Genomic DNA, 25,175 nt, shown 5'->3' on the forward strand with positions numbered 1-25,175 from the left:
CAAATCCCTATTTTTTTTTTTCTTCCTCTGTTGTTTTTGAAAGGCAAAGAAGTTTAGAGGAGCGTCCCTCCCCAGTGGTCTCTTTTACGCTGGCTCAGTATTGCTTTGTCAGCAGCTCGGAAGATGAACCTCCCAATTGCCGCGGGGCAGCCCAACTGCCTGGTTGCCTGGCTCCGCCCTCCTCTCGGCTTCCTCCCGGCCCTCTCGCCAACCGACTCCCTCTTTGGGAATTCTTTCGTAACAAGCGGCGCCTCTGTGGAGCCCCCTGGGCATTAGAAGGTTGCGAGATGTCCCAGAGAGCGCTAATTACACCACTCAGGTGATTTAAGGGTTCGGGAACACGCTGACCTATGCATGGCACCCCCCTAAACAAAAAAAATAAAATACATTATACTCTCACTGTGTTTTTGTGTATGGAATTTGTTCTATATGGGTTCATGGTTGGCGCTTTTGTCATCCCCGGCCGGCAGTTAACGAGAGTTAGGTTCCGATGCTTGGATTCCCTGGAGAGAAAGGCATAAAATTAGAAAGCTTGTGTTGATTCAGTATGAGCTATCACTGTTCAAACTGACTCTTGCTTGAAATAAGCACATGTTTAATTGCTTATTCATACAAATGTGCAGGAGCAGCACTTGAGGTCTAATTACTTTAAATGACACATAATTAAATAGATAAATACTTTGAGAAAAGCTTTGGGTGTGTTTGCGCTCCCTCTTGGCGTTTTTTTTTATTTTTTAACATACTTACCTGACAGCTCAACTCACACTTTGGCAGTACCAGAAAAACTACATTGCACTAAATAATAACTGGCACATGCTTAAGGCTTGGGATTTTATCAACCAATTACTCACGAGTCCATTTTTGTTTAAACCTCCAGGAAGTCAAACATTGAGTAACGTATTTGTATTTATTTGCTAGTTAGTCAACAAGGAAAAACTCATCATGCAAATATTGTACAATGGAACGCAAAGTGTAACACAAGCCATTCTGTGACTTTTAATGTCCAAAAATATTTTATAAATATTCCCTTTTTTGATTCAGTTTTAGAGCTTCACTATGCAATAAGTTTGTTGTATTATATTGAATTATTAATTTGTCTATTCAGCTCTAAGTGTGCAACTTTTGCCTTGGCTGTTTGAGGCTTTGTGATCACTCTTATTGCACTTCAACAGCAGCAATAGAGAAGAAATAGTAATCATGCACAAAGGCTCGGAGAAGACGGCCGTGACAGGCTGTAATTGAACAGACAGAGTCAATAATGGCGTCGAGGCGGCCTCTCCACCTCCTGCAGACACTCTGGTGACACGGGGGAATGTTTCCCTTTAAACAAGGTCAGAGCTAATGCTGCTTAATTGGAAGGGGATGTTCCTCTGGCCTTCAGCTCACTCCAACTGGCCCTCTTATCTTTGCCCGTGCTTGCTTTAACAAGCTCCGACGGCGCTGCTGAAAGACACTGTCTGGTTTCTGCGCGAGGTCCAAGAGTGCCACTGGTCACCTCCTGCTGCTGCGCTGTGAAGAAAACAAATGAAATTGTTCAATTGAAACTACAGTTCTTTTTTTTCTTTTTGCATCCTCACGTGTGGTTTCTTGCTTAGTGTCCTCCAAAAGTGCCACAAATAATACAGTAGTGCCTTAGAATAAGAATATATTTCATTCATTCCTTGACTATGTTTGTAGCTTAAAACACGTGTACATCAAATCATGTTTCCCCATTGAAATAAATGGAAATGCTGTTAATCCGTTCCATCCAAAAATTGTTGTAATGTGTGTTTTTATTAAGTTAATCATTTGTCATACGTCCCAAGCGTATACAATCGAAACACACAATCCAAACAGCTTGAAGCAAGAGTAGAAAGAGTTTCCTCCAAAAACCCGTTCTCCAGTACTTTTGATAAATGGCGACGAGTCCCGGTTCTCCACATGCGCTAATTACATAAGTTCCCCGCATGAAAGGTATAATTAAGTAGATAATGTGGTGTTGTCGCCAATTAAAGTTCAAATTTGTATTGCAGGTTTTTAAAGATGATTTGTGGCTTTGGACACAACAACTTTGAACGACGTGGCTCACTTTACAAATCACTGCATGACACACTTTTACACACATAAGGCATTATTCCAAAGTGTGATAACTCACCCCTCGTGGGCCTGGACCTCGTGTGTGTTTGTCTTGGCTTCAATAAATTAGGAACTTATTAGGCCTATCCCATTTCTCGCAGAGAACCTCAGAGGGGAAGCGAGGATTTGGCTTCAAAGCCCGCGGCGCGGCTTTCTTCATGTCGCAACACTTCATATTTCACATCAACTTGATGGGCGCAGTTTCAGGGGTCATATGTCAACCGCAAGTGTTAACGCCAAAGGCATGGAAGCTAATTACAAGTATACGTATATGTGTGTTAAAGTTGTGTGTGGAAACTTATGTCACACACACACCGGCGTTCCCGGAAATGACAACGACCAGAGCGATTCCTTTTCAACAGGTCGTAAAAATCTGCATTTTTTTTTTTTTTTTTTTGTTTAAAAAAAAAAAAAAAAAGCCAATTCTTGGGTTTGGGAGTGCCAGAAAATGAACGACATGGCAAAAAAAATATATATCCCACAAATGAGACAAAGGGGATGTGTTTGTGTGTGTGTGGCATTAAGAATCCATTGTGAGCCTTTTTGTGGCGCCTCTGTCTGAAAATGTCCCCTTATGACTTTGAGACCACAGCGAGTCTTTTCATTTGACACTTGGGTTGTTTCTTAGCTTGGTGTAGATTCTGTCTGGCACACAAGTGTTGCATTCATTGTGCGTGTTGTGGCTAGACACTGTCAGTGCGTAAATATTAATTAAGGCAGCAGGATATGATGGATCATGTGCGAATGACACGGCTTAACAGAGACCGAGAGAGTCGAAGACAGTCGATCACATGTCGCTGAAGCGGATTGGATACAATGTGGAGTGAAAAAAAAAAAAAAAAGTCATTGTGGGCTTTGGCGGCCTTGACAAAACAGGGGAACCTGATCTGTCAACCTCATAAAAAGATGGCACAATGAGGAACCAGTTTGTGATACTCACATATGATCAAATCCCTGGAAAGTGAAAATACACATCTTGCCAATTTAAATTTGGCCAAAATATCTATTCCATCTATTTTCTCTGTCCTATCTTATAACATTACATATGTTGGTCTATTGCATCAGCGCACTCCTCTGTCCAAAGCAGTCCATTACAGCCTTAACAAGAAGGATGCAGTTTCCATCCTCCAGGAAATGAGTCCTGATAAAAACTATACCGTTTAGAATAGGATAGAATAAAATAGTGCTGTATAATATTTGACTTGACTTCCCCTCTATTGTATTTAAGTTGACAAAAACATAGTCTATGATGAAATTGAACGTAAACTAAAAAGGGATGAACTCATGGCTCTTTCTGATGTGCGCCTTTTGGCCACCTAGGGGCAGCATAATACACTCGTGCAGAAAATGGAAAGTCATTTTCCCTCAATTATAAGTGACTACTTCCAACAAGCACGATAATACCTTAAATGTGTACAGTATTATACAATACAGTTGGACAAGATTGTGTCGGTGCACTCAACGAAATGGGCAGTTTATAAAAAGGCTTTTTCTTGTTTGTTGAAATGGCCTCTAGTCTCTTTTGTTTGCTCTTAAAAGAGCTTTGTGTTCATTCATTCCTCAGTTTGGTAACATTGCACGCATAATACAGTAGGCGCTCTATTCAAGTGTCAAAGTGTCCCTTTTTCATCTTATCAGCACCTCAAAATCAAACGGTAATTTCCCGGCAATAGTATTTATGCTTAACTGTTCTGTAAACATAGTTCCAAGAAGAGGTTACATAATATAAAAAAATTCTGGGGAAATTAAAAGCTCTGTACTAAAAACAATGGCTGTATTAGTCTCTGGTAATTTCAGATTTTTTTTTTAATCACATGTAGAACTTCCCTTTTATCCAATCTTTTTTGGCAATTATAAAAAAAAAACTTGTGACGGATTATGCTCCTTTTTTTGTAGATTATCTGGTTGCAACTGTCCATCAAGTGTCAAAGGCCTAGCGGGGGTTGGAGCGCTTCATGATGCGTTCAAGGTCAGTGGTGATTATGCATTTTAGCAGCATGTCCGGCCCCAGATCTTCAAGGTTGCACAAATTCGGGAAAACATCTTTCACATTTGAACCTTGTCTAGTCACATCACACAGATGTATCACAGTGAATAGAAGAAGTCTACACACCCTAAGCACTGAACTAAGCAGACTTAAGGCAAAGCTAATTGACTCTGCTCGAAATGATTGATGGTTCTACTCGGAATGCAGGGGCCATTTGGCAACGTCCAAATATGGTCCATTTCCTGTTCAAGGGGGACCCGCCCAACTGGAACGTCCCTGCTTGAGGACAGATGCATAAAAATAGACTCTTATTAGACTGAAGGTAATTCAAATATAGTGAGGTGATAAATGTATGTACACACACACACACACACACACACACACACACACACACACACACACATATACAAATGAGTGAAATTTTTGCATGACTCCAGATGAATGACACCCCGGGGATGGTTTCCCTCTCGATAACAACCCCGCAGCCTTGTCAGTGTTCTCTGATTAGCTCCTCGCTTCCTTCCTGAGAAACATTTCTCATCATGTTGAAAATGACTGTCATTTGCCTCCTTGTTGCCATGGCGATCACAATCCGAAGCCGCAGCTCGGAATTGAGTTTCACAGCGATGGCGTTCCGCTGCCTCTTCCTTTCTCTTCTTTTGGGTTGCAGACGCAAGCAGTGCCAGGGATTATCCTTCTATTTCTATTAGTCACGCAGGCTCATAAGCCATGTATCACTTGGAAGATTTGTGTCAGCGCCTGCATCCGCCAAGTGCACACACTCTTCTCATAATTGGAGGATAGAGAGGTTTTAAGGCTGGCGTAAAGCGCAATCATATTCTCAAAGTTTGCCACGTTTGCTGTCAAAGCGTTTGGATTCTTTCATTGGCGCTGCGTTCGGTAGATTTGTTGATTTAGAGATGCTGTGATGCAGCCAGACGTTTTTCTAAAGCGTCTTTCATTCAAGTTACCGGAGGCTTTATCAGTCATGTATTCTTTATCCTCGGTGAGAACAACTACCATTAGCGCCGCACTATTGAGCTAAGAGGTGTTGAGACGGCTCATTGAACATATTTGTATGGCTTGTACTGCCTCCTGGTGGCCAAGAGGGAATAGGATATTTGTTGAGGAAGGAATTGAACTCTTATCTCAAGGCACCTTATTTTCTCAAATCGCGTCGAACCCAAAACTTTCCAACTCCGACGCATAAATACGAAGCAATTTCTACCGCACTGTTCGTAATTACTAATCTTTCAATTCATCTTGAGGCAATGGGAAGTGGTGCATGTGGGGAATCATCCAAATGTGAAAGCAGCCAGCTTCAAAAGGCTGATGCGAGTTTGTTGATGTGATGTCTTGTCCACACTTCCGCTGGGCCGTGAAATCCAATCAAATCCCCTGGACAAGGCTTACCGAGGGGTGGAATCAACATTTTTCTGGATCCATCCTCTAGCTTTAATAATCTGTTGCCCGCTTGTTTCTCACTTTAATAACCACAACATTCCACCTTTACTGCTTTGTCTCTCTCAGATTACATTTTTGCATTCCTCATTTAGTAGGAGAAAGCGGAAAAGCCATTTTATATGGATATAGATAGAAGTATATTTATAATGCAGTGATTTGAGGACTCTCAATGACTTTGCACCACAGGAGGTATGGAACATGCACTTGAGCGCATGTCATCTTCAGCGGGAGGGGAATTGCCGTGCACAATAGAGGTCACTTTTTCATCTAAAAGGAAGTACGGTACAGTAATCACCTCTCTCACTCATCGGAGGAATATAGATGAGTGCATTCAGATGCGAGCGTGTGTGTGTGTGTGTGTGTGTTTGACTACAAATCAACAGCCTCAAATTGATGGATAATGCAAACAGTCCATTTAACGAGGAATCCTAATTATGATTTTACCGCTGCATTAGTTTAAGATAGTCATCATAAGGTACAGTGCACTCATCTCTAGTGCCTCAACGTAAGTTCAGGTATTAACTCCAACTTCATTATCTTAGTTGGTTATTCTCTCTGAAAAAAAGTTTTTTCAACTGAGTTATGCGGTTATCCAGATAATTATTGGGTAATAGCTGAGAAAGATCCTGTCAACTGTTCCCGAGAGTGACGCCTGCGGCTCCTAATCGCATCTCCTTAATTACGCTCATTCCATCCAACTGCTGATTTTGATCATTAATCACCTATCAAGCGTGCCGCTCGACCCAAGGTCAAATCGGTTGTTCCTTTTCTTTTTTTTTTTTTTTCTTCTCCCTTTTCCTTCAAATATGACCGACATCTGACCATGTGTGGATTATCCTCATGGCCCACTTTCTCTAGCCAACATTCAATCCAAACTAATACAAATCTTGTGAGCCAACGTTAATGATTCAAAGAAAAACATCTGTACTGTCCTAGAAAAAAAAAAAAAAGACTTTAATAACCTAACCAAGGATTCATATTCAATGCAGATGATTATGTTCCGCGCTTCGTTTGGTGTGAGCAGACTGCGCAACCCTTAACCCAGACAGCTTGTTTTAAATAATTGAATAATATCTTGAATTTTAGATGAGCAAAACTGGCTGGGTGTTTTCTCTTACTTCCACGGCACAGTGAAAGTAGGCCAAAGACGCACTGCGGTGAAGCATGCAGGTAAACCACGAGGCACATATTTTACACCACTTCAATTTAACGGGGCACAACAGTTATTGAAGTAAGTCAAAACCAAAAGAATTACCAAGATTGAAGGAAAAGTTGCAGCCAAAAATATTGGGACACCAGGTCAAGCCCTTTGGTGATGCAACAGACAAATGACGGACGCATTTCTCACGGGTCACTGCATCGTTTTATTGGGATGGTTTTGGGAGGAGGAGGGCGGGGATGCACCCGGGTTCATTACAGGTATGGCTACAGTACGCTACCGACTAACAACATCACAACAGCTCATAGAAAGCACTCCACCACAGAGCAGATGCTGCAAAATGAAAAGCTGCAGTCATCGTAAATCGGAAAATAAACATATAGCCAATGAATACGTTTCGGCAATAAACACTACCTGTGTTTTTTTTTTTGTTTTTTCATGAACCGCTCACTGTGTGTGTACTGTAGTTCCACAAAGAAAATAATTTTATTTTTCCCATATTAGTTTACCTTCATTTTCACATCCAGTCACAACAACACAGAGAACTTTGTTATTGATACTCTGTTGCTAACCAAATCAGCAGCAGCAGGTAAACAGCTTCCCAAATGAATTAACGCGTGTAGTTGTAAAATCGTGTTATAAATGTTTCCCTCAAATACACACCTCTATTTTCCAACCTGCAAATGGCTATCGACTGGCAGCAACAGCAATATGTAAAAAAAGAAGAATAAGAACAATAATACTACTACAAACATTGGCAATGATTGTATTACAAAAAAATAATAATAATCAACAACAACAAAAGAACATTTCTACGTAGACTTGAGGGCCCATAGTGACCAGTTGACATAAGGGGGTGTGGAGATGCACAAATTAATCATGTTGAGAAGGTTAAAAACTCCTCAGCGGTGTCTTTAGATTTTAGAGGAAGTCAAACAACAACACCGGAGAACATACTTTGTCCAAATTTCTTCGGGGGGTCATGCCTGAGGTTACTGTACAAATATTATACAGTACAAGAGGAGATAGTAGACAGTGGCTTGGGTGACTAAGCCACATACAAAATATCCTAACGCTACTGTAAAAAAGAAATAGAATGAAATAAATAAGAAGTTACCAGGATGGTGTGTGTGTATGAGATGAAATGGACAAATCCAAATGTCTGCATGCACTCTACAGGCCCTACTGGCACGTGATACACTCGGATGATGTCGACATGGCGTGCGTCTTGGCGTTCAGTGGGCATCGCCGCCACCGCCGTCGTGCGGAGGCTTGGCGTCGTGTGCCTGCCCCGCGGCCCCGCCGGGCAGCCAAGGGGAGACGGAGTGCGAGGTGGTCTGCTTGGCCATGCTGTAATGGCTGATCACCGTGTAGAAGCGCCCCCTGGAGTTGGCATCCTGCGCGGCGTAGTAAGCCTCCAGCGAGGCCGGGATGCAGCGCTTGTGCTGAAAGCAAAACAAAATGGCTGTATACCGGGTCATTTCCATTTTTTAGTTGAATCCATAATACGACGTTGTGCATCTCCTGAGTGGGCGCACGTTTCTTTTGCAGATAATGATAGCTGAGCAACGCACACTCCGAGTCCCCGCAGAGGCTCCGAAATAGATTTTAGATTCCACCTTTACCAATCTTTGACGGTCAAGGTGACACAAAGACTTGGGGAACGACAAATGGGGAGCAGAGGAGAATGATAATGCTCAGCAATTTTCTTTCGGGATGATAATCTTTCGCTTCTATCTACAAGTTATTTAACAAAAGCTTGCGAATGATGAATCATGTTTTCAAGCAACAAAATGGGAGAGGTCGTTTTGGAAAACAAAGTTTGTCCGAGCTGTTTTGTCGTAAATGTTCCGGATGCGGATTTTGGAATATGTGTTCCAAGATAGCATAAATTTACCCATGTTATCCAAATTTGCAGTTTACGGAAGTTACAAAGATCGAAACTTCTTCTTATTTCCGTTTTTTTTTGTACCTTATAGAGGAATCCGTCTGGGCAGGCGTGGTCATAAGTGAAGGCTTTGTAAACCACCAGGAACACGATGCAAGCCAGGAAGGCCAAGGCCAGGATGATCAGGATGGTGACCTGCAAGCACCAATCAGGTCAGTCAATGTGTTTTTTGTTTGTTTTAACCTCCCATAATGTGAAGACAAGCAGTGTGTGAATAAATGTAGAGGTAATTTGCACCCGGAGAAAAGGAATGTGTCCATGTGTCATTAAGTGTCCTAAGGACAAATCAACACGCGTGTAATGGCTCGTCTTCTCATTAGCATGCATATAGAAAAGAGTACAGGAACAAAAGCTGAATTGAAAGCCACTGACTCCAAAGTCTGTTTTGTAATGAACTCACGACTCCAGTGACCAAGGTAAACGGCCACTTTTGAATGTAGCCCTTATGTTTACACAAAAAGGGATATCAATGCAAATGAGTGTGTCTCTGGGCATTCTTTCTTTCTTTTTTTGTATTATTATTCGTTTGTCTGGCAGGCTGGGACATGCTGTTGTCGAGACGATTAACATAAAAAAATAAAAAAATAAGGGATTTGCTTTCACTTTGACACTTTGATTGGACGCGTTTCATTTGAATGATGCAAATGAGGCGTGGAAAGATATCGGTGTTTAAAAACCGACTTGTGACAGCTTTGCTCGTGTTCTGCCTTAGAAATCAATAAACAAGAATTGCCCTTCCATTGAATTGTAATTTCCTGCCTCCCCCGCTCCAATTTTTGGACGTTCCGATTGGCCGCTCCGCCTCCTCCCCCCCCTCCCCAAACATGTCATAAGAATTAGGCACGGCAGTGATGCTCGGAGTCCATCAACGTTATTCCGCTTGACGCGCGCACGCCAACCCAGCCGCAGTTTAACTGCAGCGTTGGAACTTGGAAGGCATCAGCGCATTTTGGGAGACTTTAAGTTAGTTAGTGTCCAAAGGTGCGCCTGGCATAAAACAAATTGACTTGACAGGATTTCCTATGGTCTCATAATCATGGTGATGAGTTGTTATCCCCTTTCGCAGCATCTTCTGTTGCCGACGTGTGTCATTAGCGCTTCTCGACATGCCACCGTGCAGCATTATCGCTCCCGAGGCGGCCCTCTTCCTGTCGCTCCCGATAACAGACGAGCAGGAAGAGGTTTGGGACCGGGAACCCTAACGAGAAACGACAGAGGCAATAAGGAGCGCCGGCCGGGTGCGTGACGAGTTGGGTGGCGACGGGGAGCGATAGATGTGCAGCTGCTTAAAAAAAGGACGCTTATGTGACAGAGAGGAGAAATTGCAAACCACCGGTGGCAAATATTTTGCCAGCCATACAGTAAATCCTCAAATATGGCTCTTCAAATTTTGGACTAGTTGGATGATGCAGGTGTTACGAGAAAAATGACTTTCCATCCTTCCTCTTTGCCTGTCAGGCTGAAACCCGCCACCCACATCCTCTCTGCTGGGAACTGACAGGCAACGTAGAGAGAATACGTTTGTAATATGAAATCCTAAATTCTAATCAAAGTTGCCAAATGACATGATGGCATAGATGAGGTCTTCCGAGGACGCGGTTGATATGGCGACGGTAGTGCGGCTAAGCTAAGGTGTGTGCATATGGAGCAAGCGTTGTCGGGTGACCTTTTGTCTGTGTGTCTCCGACTTGATTACGCCGTCATTACACATAAAGGTCGCTCAAAGTGCACCCGCCGCCGACTCATTAAGGAGTTTCAATAGAAATGATGGCCGTTAGGAGCCCAAGCGGCAAAATGACTAACAATCACTTTATTAGTTACCGTAACAATGTTTTTTTTTTTTTTTTTTTTTACTTGCCATCACTAGTTTGGTAGTCATGGTGCATTGGTATTCAACATGTATCCTTTGCCCTCTTGCTTGTTTGGAGCCATTAAAGATGCAATGTGACATTAAAGGCTGAAAAGCGGCCCCTTGAGTGGAATCATAAAGCAGCCGCTTGGCAGCACGTGCTTACTTTAAAGCCAGACAGATGCTAATCGTGCTAACGTATCTCAATGACGAGAGTACGCTTTGCTGCAGACCAAGCTCAAATAAAATAGGAAGAAAAAAAAATGACGCAAACGTAATCAATGGTTCTATCGCGCAGATCCATTCGATTGGCATCGAATCGACTGGGCTGTGTTAACACCCACCACGGAGCAACCCGCCCTTTTTTAAATCGATAATGCTGGCTAGTAACCCGAAGTGAAAAGTTTACATTTTATTATTACTTTTGACATTGGTGCTCTTACTTTTGGCTCCTCTCCCAACCTCTGGCATGCGCCAATGTATTGAAGAGTGCACGGAGATAATTATGCTTGCTGGCTTGCGTTGAAACTTTTTTGTTTTTGGCGAGTGAGCCAAGCTTTTTATGTTGTTGTACAAAGGAAGGTCAGTGTGGAATGGAGGACTTCTTAGGCCTTCTTTTACTTTTTAGCTGAAGCGCGTGGAACGGGAAGGGCGTTTGAGACGGCGACGTGTCGATTATTGAACGTCAGCCGCCGCTTCCTTTGAGGTTGATGCCAATGGCGCACAACAGAAGCCATCTGGACTTAATTAATCATCTCACATTTCGCTCAGCACACAACCACAGGGCCTTGTGATTTATCTGTCTGGCCGACCCTGAGGAGCTGTCCGTCCATCTTGCCCGTCTGGCAGCTGACAATTGGGATGTCTTGACTGTGACAAATGGCTTTGGTCAGCCTTTGCGGAGGCGGCTTGACCTAAGCCACGCCGCACTAATATCCTCGCTTCCTCACAAATTCCAAAAGGCTTGGAAGTTTGTGTTTGGTGAGCATTTTGCCAAGCCTCGGGTATCTGGCCGTCACATCTGGCCGCTTCACTTTATCAGCAGCCAGTTTTTCCAACAATATGATGCGCGTGTGTGATTACGTGCCAGTAGAAGCTGGCCACAGAATGCTGGCTCGGCATAACACGACGGAGAGGACGAGAAAGGACGAAAAGAAATGGGGGATGAGAAATTGGTGAAGGAAACCAGCGTGAGAACTCGCATGTAGAGTCTTTAAACCGCCGCCCTTATCGCACTGCTAATAGTTCACGTCAGGTCTGGTTAAGATGACTTGGGCTGAACTTTGAAATATGAACGCGTAGCCCCGAAGGTATCCCCTCCGCTTCTCACCTCGCTTTTCGCATGAATCTGGAGATGCCTGGTAAGAGGTGTCACTTCTTGCGCCGACTCCCAACTTCAACACCGACTTGTCATTTTCACACCTTTTTACTGGTGAAGTTAAATGACGCGGTATGCCGTCGGGCGCAAGAAAGAGATTCATTATAAAATGTGTTTTTATGATATAAAGCACACGTGACGCGATTTGAATGTGAATGATCTCCTGCAAAATATCTGTCGTGATAGTCGCTCTTGGCTGAGGATAAAGAATATATGCCGCAAGGCTATTTGTTAGGCCAACTGAATGAATTTAGTTGGTGATTTTTTTCGAACATGCGAGACAAAGTTGTGCTCAGAACACAATGTCGCTCATCTTGTCCAGCGGGGCTAATCGGAAAGACACGGGAGGGACGGACGGACGGGGGTGAGTTAAAAGCAGGCGACGGGATAGCGATGGGGGACTTGAGAGGTAATGACACTTGAACCCTATTGGCTGGCGACAAAAGTATTTCTTGCTTTTGGAACGTGTTACTATGCTAATGACGGAATAGCCGCTCGAAGATTCCTCCTATTGGTCTTATTCGGGACGTTGTCACGGCTGCGTGGGCTGCGATATGTGCAGATCAAGAGTGAGGAATGAGACAAAGAGGACGGAAGGTGGGAAGAAGAGGGAGATGGGCGAGCCAGGGCGGATTAGAGAGCTCTGAGCTTCTACAGCCATCAACACAAACTGCAAAGCTTTGAAGAGAGAAGAGATGTGCAAGCATCCCGCGTGTCGTCAGTGTGAGCCCCCCAAAAAGCAAGCGACATCACACGGAATCTGAGCCACTGACTTGCATTTGTGCCTAACAAAAGCGGAAGGCAGCGCGCGTCCTCCTAAGCCGACTGCAACGTTTCTGCAAAGGTCTGATAACCACGGCGGCGGGTTACCTTTAAACACGCTTTTCCAACATTAACACTCGCGTCGCCATCAACCCTCAGGTCATGTATGAGGTCAAAGAAAAGAATAACCTTGACATGGGAGAAAGGCAATTTTCCAATTTGATTCAATTTCAGTGATTTTAAACTAGGGATCAGGTTTCAAAGTAGGGTTTTAAATTTGGGTTAAGGTTTCAAAGTAGGCTTTTAAACTGAGTTCCAAAGTAGGGTTTTGAATTAGGGTCAGAGTTTCAAAGTAGGGTTTCTAATTTGGTATAGGGATTTTATTTTTTTTCCATCAATATCGTGGCTTATTCACATTATCTAATTGAGGTAAGTGCGGGATCCGAGACCAAAATTATAGCATTGTATCGAAACCAAAGTAGGGACTTTTCATCAGAGTTTTATATCCACTCCCCGGGTCGCTGCGTACGCACCTCGCGTCGTCTCCACCTACCGACTCTTGTGGATGGTTGCCACGGTGATAGCTTTTCTTTGCTGCCATGACAACGTGACCTCTCTTTGGTCTCCCCTAACAACGACGCAAAGAGAATGAAGCAGACTGCCGGGCGGGTCACGTCGAGGCGCTTGATTGTGCAATCCGAGGTGTGCGCTCGTGTTATCAAATATACATTCGATGACAAACATCTTTCCCGCTCGCACTCGCTTTTTTTTTTGTGTATCTAATGAGGCAGATCAATCCTTGTAATTAGAGAAATGTCATCATCATCATGATTACTATGATGAATAATCATTTCCGCTCCTCCTACCTTGAGTCTCTCAGACACGCCGTCAGTGATGGTGAACTCCTCCACTTTGGGAATCTTCAGACGCTTTTTCTCCGTCTGGTATTCGGTGCGAGTTTTCACCACAACCTGCAGTGATAGTCACACTTTATTTATAAGTAGATGTGAGGAATCGGTGACATGCAGGTGTGAAAAATGGAAAGTGGCATTTTGAGGGGAAACACAAATAATTGCGTACAAGAGAAAGTCTGTGAGGGTTTTAAAATATTGAAATATTAACGTTAACTCGTGCAAATCATGTTTGATGCACAGCCCAAACAGATGAAGCACTGAAACCAGAATGACTCTCATCGGGAGCTCAAGGACAAGTTCGCATACGCAAAGTCATTTTGAAAATGGAAAGTGAGGAGAGATGAAAGGTGGCTGTATGGATAATAGAAGGCCAAGGGTGATATGGAGGTTATGGTTACATACTGAGTCTGAACCCTGGCATCAAACATCAAGCTCAGGATGTGATCGTCCACTTACAGAAAATGTGCAAAATGTCATTTCAATGCTGTAAAGGGATATGGAGTGAAATTGAAATTGTCTGCTTCCAATCAAAATGGCCGACATCCTACACATTTCAGCCCGTGGGTCCTTAAGACTTTATCCTGTGTTCTATTATGATGGACATGTCCACCAAAATAGGATCTGAGACGTGTTTTTACCTGAGCGAGGCTCGGGAAATAATATCCGGAAACAATATTGACCAGCTTACAGGCGCTTGGTAAAATTGGTGACTTATTATTTGACCGCTTTCAAGAGGGCCTTCGCACTCATTCTATGCTTGTCTCTCAGTATTTCCACAAGTAGGAATCATCCTAGAGGAGAGCAGTTACTCACTCTCCGGGCTAATAAGGTCATGTGGCCGGAATTCAAGACCGCTGACCCGAGAGGAAAGCACCATGTTCTATTCTGAGGCGTGCGGGGGGGAAAAAAAGGACGTGCCAACAAAAAAAAATATTGTGTTAAAACAGGAAATTGATGAAAGCGTCATTTTGTGATATGGACAATAATGTAGCTGCAAGGTCTGCTGCTTTTTTTTTTTTTTTCGCTGAATTGAAAACTATTATGTTTCTTATATTGCTGCTCTTCTCTGACATCGATTAGCTGTCACCAACACCGCAATAACAACCCCCCCCTTCCCAAAAAAAACCCCAATTTGCTTTTTGTCAATATTACACAGAAAACCATAGGGCTTAAAATATTTAATTGCCTTGTTATTCAACTCTTTGAAACTATTATTATTTAAAGCCTGTGCATATATTTTTAGGGAGTTAGAGAGGTGAGTTTTACCAAATGTACTGGCAACTATAAATTTCAGTATTTGAGGAAATTTGGCATTTTTTTCTATTTACTGTCACAAGAAGCCTGGATTGAAAAATGAGATACTCCTGCAATTTGTATTTGCTTCCATTATAAAAGTGTAGTTCCTATGATTGCTCTTTTACGTTTAGGTTCTCCGAGAAAAGGCTGCTGGCTAAAGGCGTAGCAACATTGATTCATGAGCACTTCATTAGAGGAGATGGAGAGCAAAAAGGTGGTTGAATAACGAGGCAACAAAAAAATGTCGCAAACCTTACGGCCCCTGAGCGAGCGCTGGGAAAGCAAAATGGTGACATTATTTAAGGTTCAGACCGGTGTCACGCTTGGACGAGGAGGGGGCTCGGGGGCTCAATCAGATGTGTTGTATACACCTTCCGCCACGTTGACCCTCTAAAAAAAAAAAAAGCTCACAGAAGACAAACCTTGACCTCGTTTTTCAGAGTCCATTTTGAGGCCAACGTTTCCAAAGTATTATACGAACCGTGACCTTTGTATAAGTCATTAAGCGCTTCCACATCAGCGGGGAAGGAGTTTCACTCAGAAGCTCCGCAATGCATGCTGCAAGAATCCACAGAGGCCGAAAGCTAATTAGTGACAGCAACATGTTGACATGTCTCATTTGACACTAGTTGCTTCGAGACTGAATCTTTCGATTTATGTGGGTTGATCCTTTTGAAAACGCCTTTCAAGAATGCACTTCACAAAAGATAACCCTGCTTTTTCTCTCCTTCTCCAGTATCAGTATTTTTGATGTCACATTCCCTGCGGAAATGCTGCCAGAAAACCCACTACTCATCACTAGATATGGAGTTTCATGTTCTCTCCACAAAATGATGATGAGGGAAAGCTTAAAAAAGGAAAGGCAGCTTGCAGAATATGTTAAAAAAAAAAAAACATTTGTAGTGTTGTCAGATGCTTTGCTGCAACATTCGATGAAACAAGGAAATAATCAAAGGTGCGTCAAAATGTTTACCAGGAAACATCACTGAGTATAATCGTCGAAATAGAGAACGAGGCCTTGAAACAAAGGCAACTGAACTGAACTGAACTCTGACTGTTTTCATGTTGCTGACATTTTCAGTGCACCCACAATTGATTTAGTTGCAGAGTTGAAATGGTGTGTGTGTGCTGGCGAAATGAAAATTGAAGGGCCCAAAACAAACATACTGAAAGATGGCAAAAATATGGAGTAGATCTGCAGGTCGATCGGAGCATAGCAACTTTAGAATCCAATCACATCGCGTTCTGAGCCCGCCGTCTCCGTGGATGAGCGGGGCCGGCTCACTTGAGACAGACTTTTTTTTTTTTTAATTCAACAGACGTCGGCAGAGTAAATCCATTTTTACATACGTGGAATGAAAAATAATTTGGAAATTGAGGGAAAAGTGCAGTGAAACTGAATTGAGATATTTCTTTTTTCTCCTGAATATTGCAACTAAGATCGTCTTCCTGTGTAAACACAAACATTCAATTCATCTGTCGACTGTAAGACAATAAAAAATATTCGATTTCATCCTATTTCCAAATCATGCTGAACTCTACCTGCTCTGTCCATCCGACAACTCCTTCTACTTGTTTTTATCAAGTGAACCGGCGATTCCATTGTCCTTGCTCGGACTGAATCCAATCTAATACTCGTCTGCCCTAGCTCATGTAGGCCAAAGCCATATTACACCAATGCGTGTGTTTGTGTGTGCGTACTAACCTCGCCGTGGAGTGTGACCACAAAGTCACCAGGCGAGATGGAAAGAGCTTTTCACTAGTCTAGCGCCGATGTAGGCTACTGGTCAGCTCACACGACTTAGCTTGAAAGGCACACAACTAAACTGGTCCCAGATCAGATAGCTTGTATCTACGCCACTACATCACTTCAAATAGTGGCCTCTGCCCAAGATGCCAAAATTGAAGGCCTCAATTAAAATGATTCTTGAGTTGCCCTGTGGAAACGCAGCGATTGAGTCAAAGTGGAAATCAACTGCAAGCATTTGAATGGTGGAGAAGATGAAATGATTTGCATCACTTCAATGAAATAGACTATTCCTTCCCATTGTAACTGTAAACAGACCTACACATGAACTGTCTTTTCCATCGGGACGTTCTGAATAAGAAGAAAAATGCGGGGTAGACTTTGCCGCGTGTGATTAGCGACGGCGCTCGCTTCATCCAGGCCATTTTAAGCAGCTTACGCAGACCCAACAAAAAAAACATGTTTTCAGTCGGGGAGGAGCAGACGACAACATCTGCAGTGGCTGACAGCCGAGAAAGTCTCTCTTATCTCTTTGCTTTTTCTTCAAACAGGACCAACAATAATTGAGTGCTACATCCCTGGGGTTCAACCTTACTTGTCCTGGCAATGATCTACACATTGTAGATAGTGTGTGTGTGTTTGCGCGCACGTGTGCGTGCAATGCCGCAATCTCAATGCCGGCCTGTCGGTGTATGGAGAGTGACAGCTCTTTAAATGTCATGTCACATAGTACAAACTGGTGCTTGCTGACAGATATTGCTTGTCAGACACACACAGGATGGACGAGCCGTGAAGGATTCAAACAACGCCGCAGTAGTTTATGACACTACCATCGCTATTATTTGAATCGGAAAGTCCATTAGCTACTGATTGCACCATATAAACAAGCAATGAATGCCTGGCTCAGATAAATGCTTTCATTATCCTATCAGGAACACACAAAGAGAGAATTTAAAACCACCGTCTTTAAGGAGGAGAAAACATCTGCAGTCAATTAGTTAGCTTTTAATCGAGACCTTCCTCAAATGAATGCCTTCATCTGGTAACGTGTGAGCATATTCCCACATTAAACTGTGCTGCTGACCAAAACAGCAGCCCCTACCACGCACGTAAGCAGTTTCACAGACCAATTACAATGAGCATATGAAAAGCAATTGAGTGAACGATTAGCGTTCCGGTCGGCTCTTGACGTGCGGTCGCTCTGTGAACATTCGGTGTGAATCATCACCATGGTGATGGGATTAACAAACGGCGGGGGTGTGGGCTACTTTAGGATGCGGGGATGACTAATGGCTTCATTTGCCTCCTAATGACAGATGGGGAAAGAAAGCAAGCACAAGAGGCTGGATGGACATTGTGCTGGGGTGAAGGGAAAGCCTCCATAAGGGAAGGTGGCCACTCACCTTGTCAGGGGCTTGGCTCTGCAGGCTGCCCACATCCAGAGGAGTGATGAGGGGCACGTTTTGGAAGCCATCCTCCACGCTCGCCGCTTTGGCCCCTTTGTCCTGAAGATTACTCCCTAGTTTTACCATCTTGCAGATCCTCTTGTTCCCCTGGACGTGGAAGGAAAAAAAAAAAAGGTTAGGTTAATAAAACCTTTTATTATAAAAGCTAAAACATAATGAGACATATCAACATGGTTACTGTTGTTGACCAGATTTGTGATGCAATGACTTGTGAAATTTAATAAAACAATCAAAAGATGCATTACAGAGATGCAAGCACATTCTTCGGGCTATGTCAAAACTTCAAATAGAAAAAAGAATGCATGAATTATTAAAACATATATATATATATATATATATATATATATATATATATATATATATATATATATATATAGATATAGATCTATAGATATCTATCTATAGATATAGATATATATATATATATATATATATATATATATATATATATATATATATATATATATATATATATATATATATATATATATATATATATATATATATATATATATATATATATACATATATGATGAAAATCAGAATGTAGAAAAGCTTAACAGTCAACATTAATGTTGTGTTACTTGAAAATAAAAATGAATAGATTGGGGTTTTTTTTATTGCTGTATGTATTTTTAAAATAGAAGTCAGCAAGACGATTGAGAGCCAAGCCTGCAGACCAGATGTAAACATGCGGATAGATGGAGGTACTTACAACGTGCTGCGGATGGGGATGAGGAGCAGGTGATGCTGCTGCTGCTGCTGCTGATGCTGATGCTGATGCTGATGCTGCTGCTGCGGCGGCGGCGGGAGAGATGCGACGCTGCTGCACCGCACGCACCAACTGGATGTCTGGAGGCGCTCTTCTTCCAACCAGCAGACGGCCCAACCCCCTAATCCCAAATCCTCATCTGTTCTGCTGTGCAGCAACACCCAGACGGTGATTCCTTTTTTGGTGGAGGTGGGGGGGGGGGACCCCTTTTGGGAGCTGAATGAATGGTGCGTTCAGAGGCTTCAAGTAAATTCTAGACATATCACAGTCCCCATGTGGTTCCTGAATCCCTTACTATACATGGTATTTTTTTTTTTCAATAATAAAAAAAATACTTTTTTAAGAAAACAAAAGATTCACTATACAAGGTAATTTTTTTCATTTAAAAAAAAAAAAGCCTTACTATATAGATATAGTGAGCAATCTACAGTTTCTTTTTTTTTTTAGTCTGTGCTCCATTGACTGTAATGTTAGGAGTGATCCAGCAGCCCTTTCCCAAGATGACTGCTGCGCCGTAAGCAGTCTATGAGCGACATCTAGTGTTTGTATACAGTCATCACAGCATGAATTTCCATTGAGTTATTTATTTTTATTATTATTATACATAAATAGAAAATAAAGCACCCATGATGTAATACATCAATCAATCAATAAATAAATGAAACACCCATGATGCATAACTAATCAATTCATAAGGGATGCCAAGTACTTCCCCCAATTTTCTTTATTTCTTCATGCAACTTCACTTGTACTCATGCCTTTCTTAGTATATATATGACAGTACGGTGTTCTTGTGCCAAGGTGTCCAAATGGTAAAATAATTAGTCTTGAGTTCGTGAGAGGCCGGTTCGAGGCCAGCTGTGTGTAGCATTAATAAGTTACAGTAGGGATTGCAAAGTCAATTTTTTCACAGGCCACATTGTAGTCATAGCTTCTTTCGGAGGGCCATTATGACTCTCAACCCAAATTAATGTATGAGCAAAGGACTTCACATAACGGATTTTTTTTTCAACCTTTAATTCAAACACAAACACATTCGGTATAACACCAACTACAATCCAACAAATACAAAATTAAAACATCAATGTTGGCATAAAATGTGTCGGCTGGCATAGCAGCAACGCTGTCTGTCACTCGTGAATCTTCGCGAATGAATGAGTGTACCTAATGGAGTGTTGGAATGACGTCACAGATCAAACAGCCAATCAGAAAGTGGGGGTGAGGGCGGGTGTGGCACTTTTCACTTTCACTTAAGCTTCGACCATGATTTTTCCCTAATGAAGTGGCCTGTCATTAGGTACACCTGAAAATGGCGGTGTAGCTAATGGAGTGTCCGAGTGACGTCACAGATCCAACAGCCAATCAGAAAGTGGGGGTGAGGGCGGGTGTGGCACTTTTCACTTTGACTTAAACTTTTTCCCTAATGAAGTGATTAGGTACACCTGTGTCCGTATGACGTCACAGAACAACCAGCCAATCAGAAAGTGAGGGTGAGTGCGGGTGTGGCACTTTTCACTTTTTGTTAACTTTGAGAATTATTGTCAATTGATTGTCTATGTGAAGCCCTTTGAGACTGCTTGTGATTTAGGGCTATACAAATAAACTTGACTTGACTTGACTTGACTTGTTAACTTTTGACCATGATTTTTCCCTAATGAAGTGGCCTGTCATTAGGTACACCTGAAAATGGCGGTGTACCTAATGGAGTGTCCGAGTGACGTCACAGATCCAACAGCCAATCAGAAAGTGGGGGTGAGGGCGGGTGTGGCACTTTTCACTTTCATTTAAGTTTTGACCATGAGCTTTCCCTAATGAAGTGGCCTGTGATTAGGTACACCTGAAAATGGCGGTGTACCTAATGGAGTGTCCGAGTGACGTCACAGATCAAACAGCCAATCAGAAAGTGGGGGTGAGGGCGGGTGTGGCATTTTTTACTTTCACTTAAACTTTTTCCCTAATGAAGTGATTAGGTACACCTGTGTCCGTATGACGTCACAGATCAACCAGCCAATCAGAAAGTGGGGGTGAGGGCGGGTGTGGCACTTTTCACTTTTTGTTAACTTTTGACCATGATTTTTCCCTAATGAAGTGGCCTGTGATTAGGTACACCTGAAAATGGCGGTGTACCTAATGGAGTGTCCGAGTGACGTCACAGATCCAACAGCCAATCAGAAAGTGGGTGTGAGGGCGGGTGTGGCATTTTTTCACTTCCATTTAAGCTTTGACCATGATTTTTCCCTAAGGAAGTTGTCCGTGAACCCTAGCCCTAACCCTAACCCTACCTCTAACCCTAAACCCTAGCTCAAACCCTAAACCCTAGTACTAAACCTAACCTTAGTACTAACCCTAACCCTATTGGTTATATGCACGAGCAACTGTGTTGCAAATTTTTCCATTATAAAATATTCGAGATTCTACCGAGACTCGAACCCGGGCTGCTGGCGTGCAAGCTCAGAGCACTACCCACTATACTAAAAAGCCCGTACACTGACGATTGAGCAGGTTTATTAATATATATGGTATTATGGAGCAATGTGGCCCGCGAAAACGACTTTGAAATACCTGCTGTTATTTATTAATGCTACACACAGTTGGTCACGAAGCGGCCTCTTTTGGACTCAAAACCTATTGCTATACCATTTGGCCACCTTGGCTCAACAATTACACTCAGTCATATATACTAGCAGAAAGGTATGAGTGCAAGTGAATCCGAAAGTTGCATGAAGAAATAAATACAATTGGGGGCATCCCAATGGGCATCCCCATCCCTGGCATCCCTTATGAATTGATTAGTTACGCATCATGGATGTTTTATCTATTTATTGATTGATTGATTTATTACCTCATGGATGCTTTATTTTCTATTTATGTATCATAATAATAAAAATAAATAACTCAATCATAAATCATGCTGTTATGACGATTTACAAACACTAGATATCGCTCATGGGCGCCGTAAGCAATCATCTTGGGAAAGGGCTCCTGCATCACTCCTAATATTACAGTCAATGGAGCACAGACCAAAAAAATAAATAACTGTAGATTGCTCACTATATCTATATAATAAGGCTTTTTTAAATGAAAAAAATACCTTGTATAGTGAAGCTTTTGTTTACTTAAAAAATGTGCTTTTTATTATTGAAAAAAAAACATGTATAGTAAGGCATTTTTTTATGCTTTCAGGAACCACATGGGCACTGTGATATGTCTAGAATTGACTTGAAGCCTCTCAACGCGAGCTCGTGTCATAATGATGCTCGTGCATATTTACATAATGACAATGTTTGATGATGTTTGCAATACTCACTCCAAATCAAAAGGCGGAAGCTTGGGCTTGGCCTTAGTGGGTTGGTAGGGACGTCCCAAAATATTAAACCCCACCCCCAAATCATCTGAGTAAATCTCGGATAATAACAAGTCATTTAAAAGTTTTTCAATTCATGCTCCCCCAACGTAGTCTACTGAAATGTTTATTACATTATTAAAAAATAAAGAAATTGATATGTCCCTACCATACCTATACAAACCTATGCCCATGCACGATAATAAATCTACACACGACATTGTTTTCCAATATACATATATTTTTTATGATGTTCATCAATATAATAAGACATTGATAGATTTACACTACAATAATTTTATACAATTTCGTTTTCCATTCAGTTTCCTTTCCTTTACATAGAGCCAACCTTGTTTAGTGTCTAATCCCATATTAAATGACAGCACAACATATCTATCAATAAATAAAAGCTAAACAAAAAGTAACAATGAAATGAGACTGAGTGCATTGCCCATGTTCCTCCGGTCTGGTCCCTCCAGTGAGACCAGACAAACAGGGGCAATACAAACCTTCAACTCCCAGTCCATAGAGAAATGAAAATATTTCCTCCAAAATAAATATATTTTAACAAACAAAATACAGCATCGTGTGGATACAAACAGCAATCTGATGTAAACAGCAGAATTAATTTGAAATTTTCTGGACAATTGAAGGTAAAAATACTTGGGAAATCTTTACCTCTACCAATTAGTGGTCACACAAAATTCCGATGCATTGGGAGATTTTTTTTTTTCTTCTTTTAAATCAATGCAAAATACAATAAAAATGTGGACATACGTTACAAAACATCTTTCTATATATTTTGTAGAATATCGTAAGCCGTCCAGTGAGCTTTCAGAAACTCAATAGGTTCCCTCCTAATACTGCACTCATCCCATTTGGACAGACAAGTTTTCTTAACAACAATATACAGCACGAATTCTCACAGTTGGTTAATATGCTTGAATGACAAATGAAAATAAAGCACTTCATTGTTGCGAAGTGTTTCAGATCACCCTGCAAATGGGCTGAGTGCAGCTTCAATTTGAGACAACTGAACATTTCACAAGGATGGCATCGGGCGATATTCTCACATAGAACAGACGTGCTCCTCGAAAGGAATATAACAACAACAAACAGAAAGTGTCACGCTGTTCAAATAGACGTGCACGCCTTTTCACACAATACAGTAAAGCAACGTGAAGAGACAGCACTCGCTTTGTTTTTCTCCATTGTGATCAAATTGGTTTGAGTAATCACAGGACGACAGCAGGATTTATGGAACGACACGTTGTCCTACCCCAATCGGTCGTGTCATGTCACCTCAGCGGGATGGCTAACTAAAAGAGCCACATTTTAATTCATTTCTTTGTCCCCTTTTTACTGTACATCTTGGTAAAACAAAACAATATAGGGTTCCCCCCCCCCCCCCCCCCTTACCCTCAAAACCCGTTCATATTACAACACTTAATGTGGATTTTTGTCCAGTAATTGGAGTTAGTTGTACTATGAAAGTAGGCAGAAATGAAAAACAAGGTTGTGCTATTGGTAAAAGATCCTGTGAACGCTGAACAATTTTGATTCGACTTAAAACACACAAGATGCGGGAGAATAGATGCATGCGCTCCGTCAATTTTGGTTCAACTTGCATAAGGTACAACTACTAGCCTCACTGACACACTGGTGTGTTGCAGGAGAAGGTACAGATGGCAAGATTCAGCCCCCCCCCCCCCCCCCCCCCCAAAGTATCGGACGGTTTGGGGTAACCTGCTCCTCTCTACTTGTTTTTGATGGCAATCGTCAGCAGAAGCCCAGACGTCAAGTCTTTGGTAAGCTGCTCTTTAGGTTCGGTGGTACACTTACATGGTGTGGTCACTGGCTGAGCTAGGATTTTTTTTTTTTCCTTGGGGGGGGTTCAAGGACATGTCAGGGGGTCCGCAAAACAACCACAAATCATCTGGCCTGGCACCTTCTAGCTCTTGCCAGTGTGTGTAGTGGGTTTAAGTGTTTGAAGATCTGTGACCTCTATCCTGGTGTACTACAGTGGGCAACTAAACAAACGTGCCTTCACTCAAGAGATTTAAACGGCCTAATCTGTTGGGATAAACTGGGGATATTCCTGGGGGCAGAGCTATTCTAACACACACCACAATAATGCACCTGCAAACGCTCACACACACGACTTGTCGGAATCAGTAAAGGTGGTTGATCTACCTAGCCGGTTTGCTAACATAAAAACCCAGAGGCTACTAAGTACACTTAATGAATACACTTAATTGGAACTATTGCAGGTTAGGACTGAGACTGAAAGCTAATGCTAAAGCTCGTTTATGTGGACCTAGTGGGCTAAAATGACAGCAATATTGCTCTGTTACTTCTCAAGTAGCCAAAGGGTCCATATGCACAAGGCCAAAAGCACATTAGCAAACAGTTTTACAATTGTACACGAAAGGGTGCCATGACTGTCGACTGCAATGAACAAGTGAAGCTCCCCACTCAGCTGCTTGTTGCTTGGCAGTGTATAATGCACACATCTGAATTATAAAAACGGAAACACACACACCACTTGTCTGTCTCACACAAAAATACACTATAATAAAAATAGAATCTATTACATGTAATCATGCATACCTATAGGGAGAACCACTTAGAACACTGCCGAGGAATGCTTTGGGTTGTTTTTTTTTTCTTCAATAAATCTGTAAATTGTTGGGCCTTTGTTTAAAATGCAATTAAGGCTGAATTGTTTCATGTGCTCTTCATATGGAGGTGCGGCTGCACACAGCGTGACAGCGCCATCAAAAACAAGCTTGTTTAGTGCATTCTTAACTGTGCACGTTGGGTTTTTTTTTTGAACCTACTAAAAGTAGATATGAAGGCTTTTTAACAGGCCAATGACAGTTTGCAAGTGAGGATATTAATTCAGGTTTGTGATAGTGCCACTGAAAGCCCAGTTAATAGCCACACAATAGTCGAAGCACAAGATGACATCCTAA

The 25,175-nt window shown here is 42.1% G+C and overlaps 1 protein-coding gene and 1 long non-coding RNA gene across 3 annotated transcripts in view; one reads left to right on the forward strand and one right to left on the reverse strand.

Moving 5' to 3' along the window:
- LOC147042935 (uncharacterized) overlaps nt 1–18,278 on the forward strand; it is a 48,481-nt gene extending 30,203 nt beyond the window's left edge. Inside the window, exons 5-7 of one of the 2 annotated variants that reach the window (XR_015068710.1) lie at nt 4,012–4,084; nt 8,705–8,825; nt 17,936–18,278. This is a non-coding gene — a long non-coding RNA (uncharacterized LOC147042935). Of the gene's footprint in view, nt 1–43; nt 389–4,011; nt 4,085–8,704; nt 8,826–17,935 lie in introns of those variants that run through there. The other variant, XR_015068709.1, reaches the window with a different exon arrangement.
- nsg2 (neuronal vesicle trafficking associated 2) lies at nt 6,964–18,151 on the reverse strand. Its single transcript, XM_085936014.1, has 4 exons — nt 18,023–18,151; nt 13,529–13,633; nt 8,698–8,808; nt 6,964–8,170 (listed from the first exon to the last, which is right to left on the reverse strand). The coding sequence occupies exons 1-4, from the start codon at nt 18,149–18,151 to the stop codon at nt 7,961–7,963; spliced, it is 555 nt and encodes a 184-aa protein (XP_085792140.1). The 3' UTR covers nt 6,964–7,960.
- Nucleotides 18,279–25,175: the final 6,897 nt, after the last annotated feature.

Source organism: Syngnathus leptorhynchus, chromosome 17 (genome assembly GCF_054491065.1).
Source record: "Syngnathus leptorhynchus isolate UIUO chromosome 17, UIUO_Slep, whole genome shotgun sequence".
NCBI classification, from domain to species: domain Eukaryota; kingdom Metazoa; phylum Chordata; class Actinopteri; order Syngnathiformes; family Syngnathidae; genus Syngnathus; species Syngnathus leptorhynchus.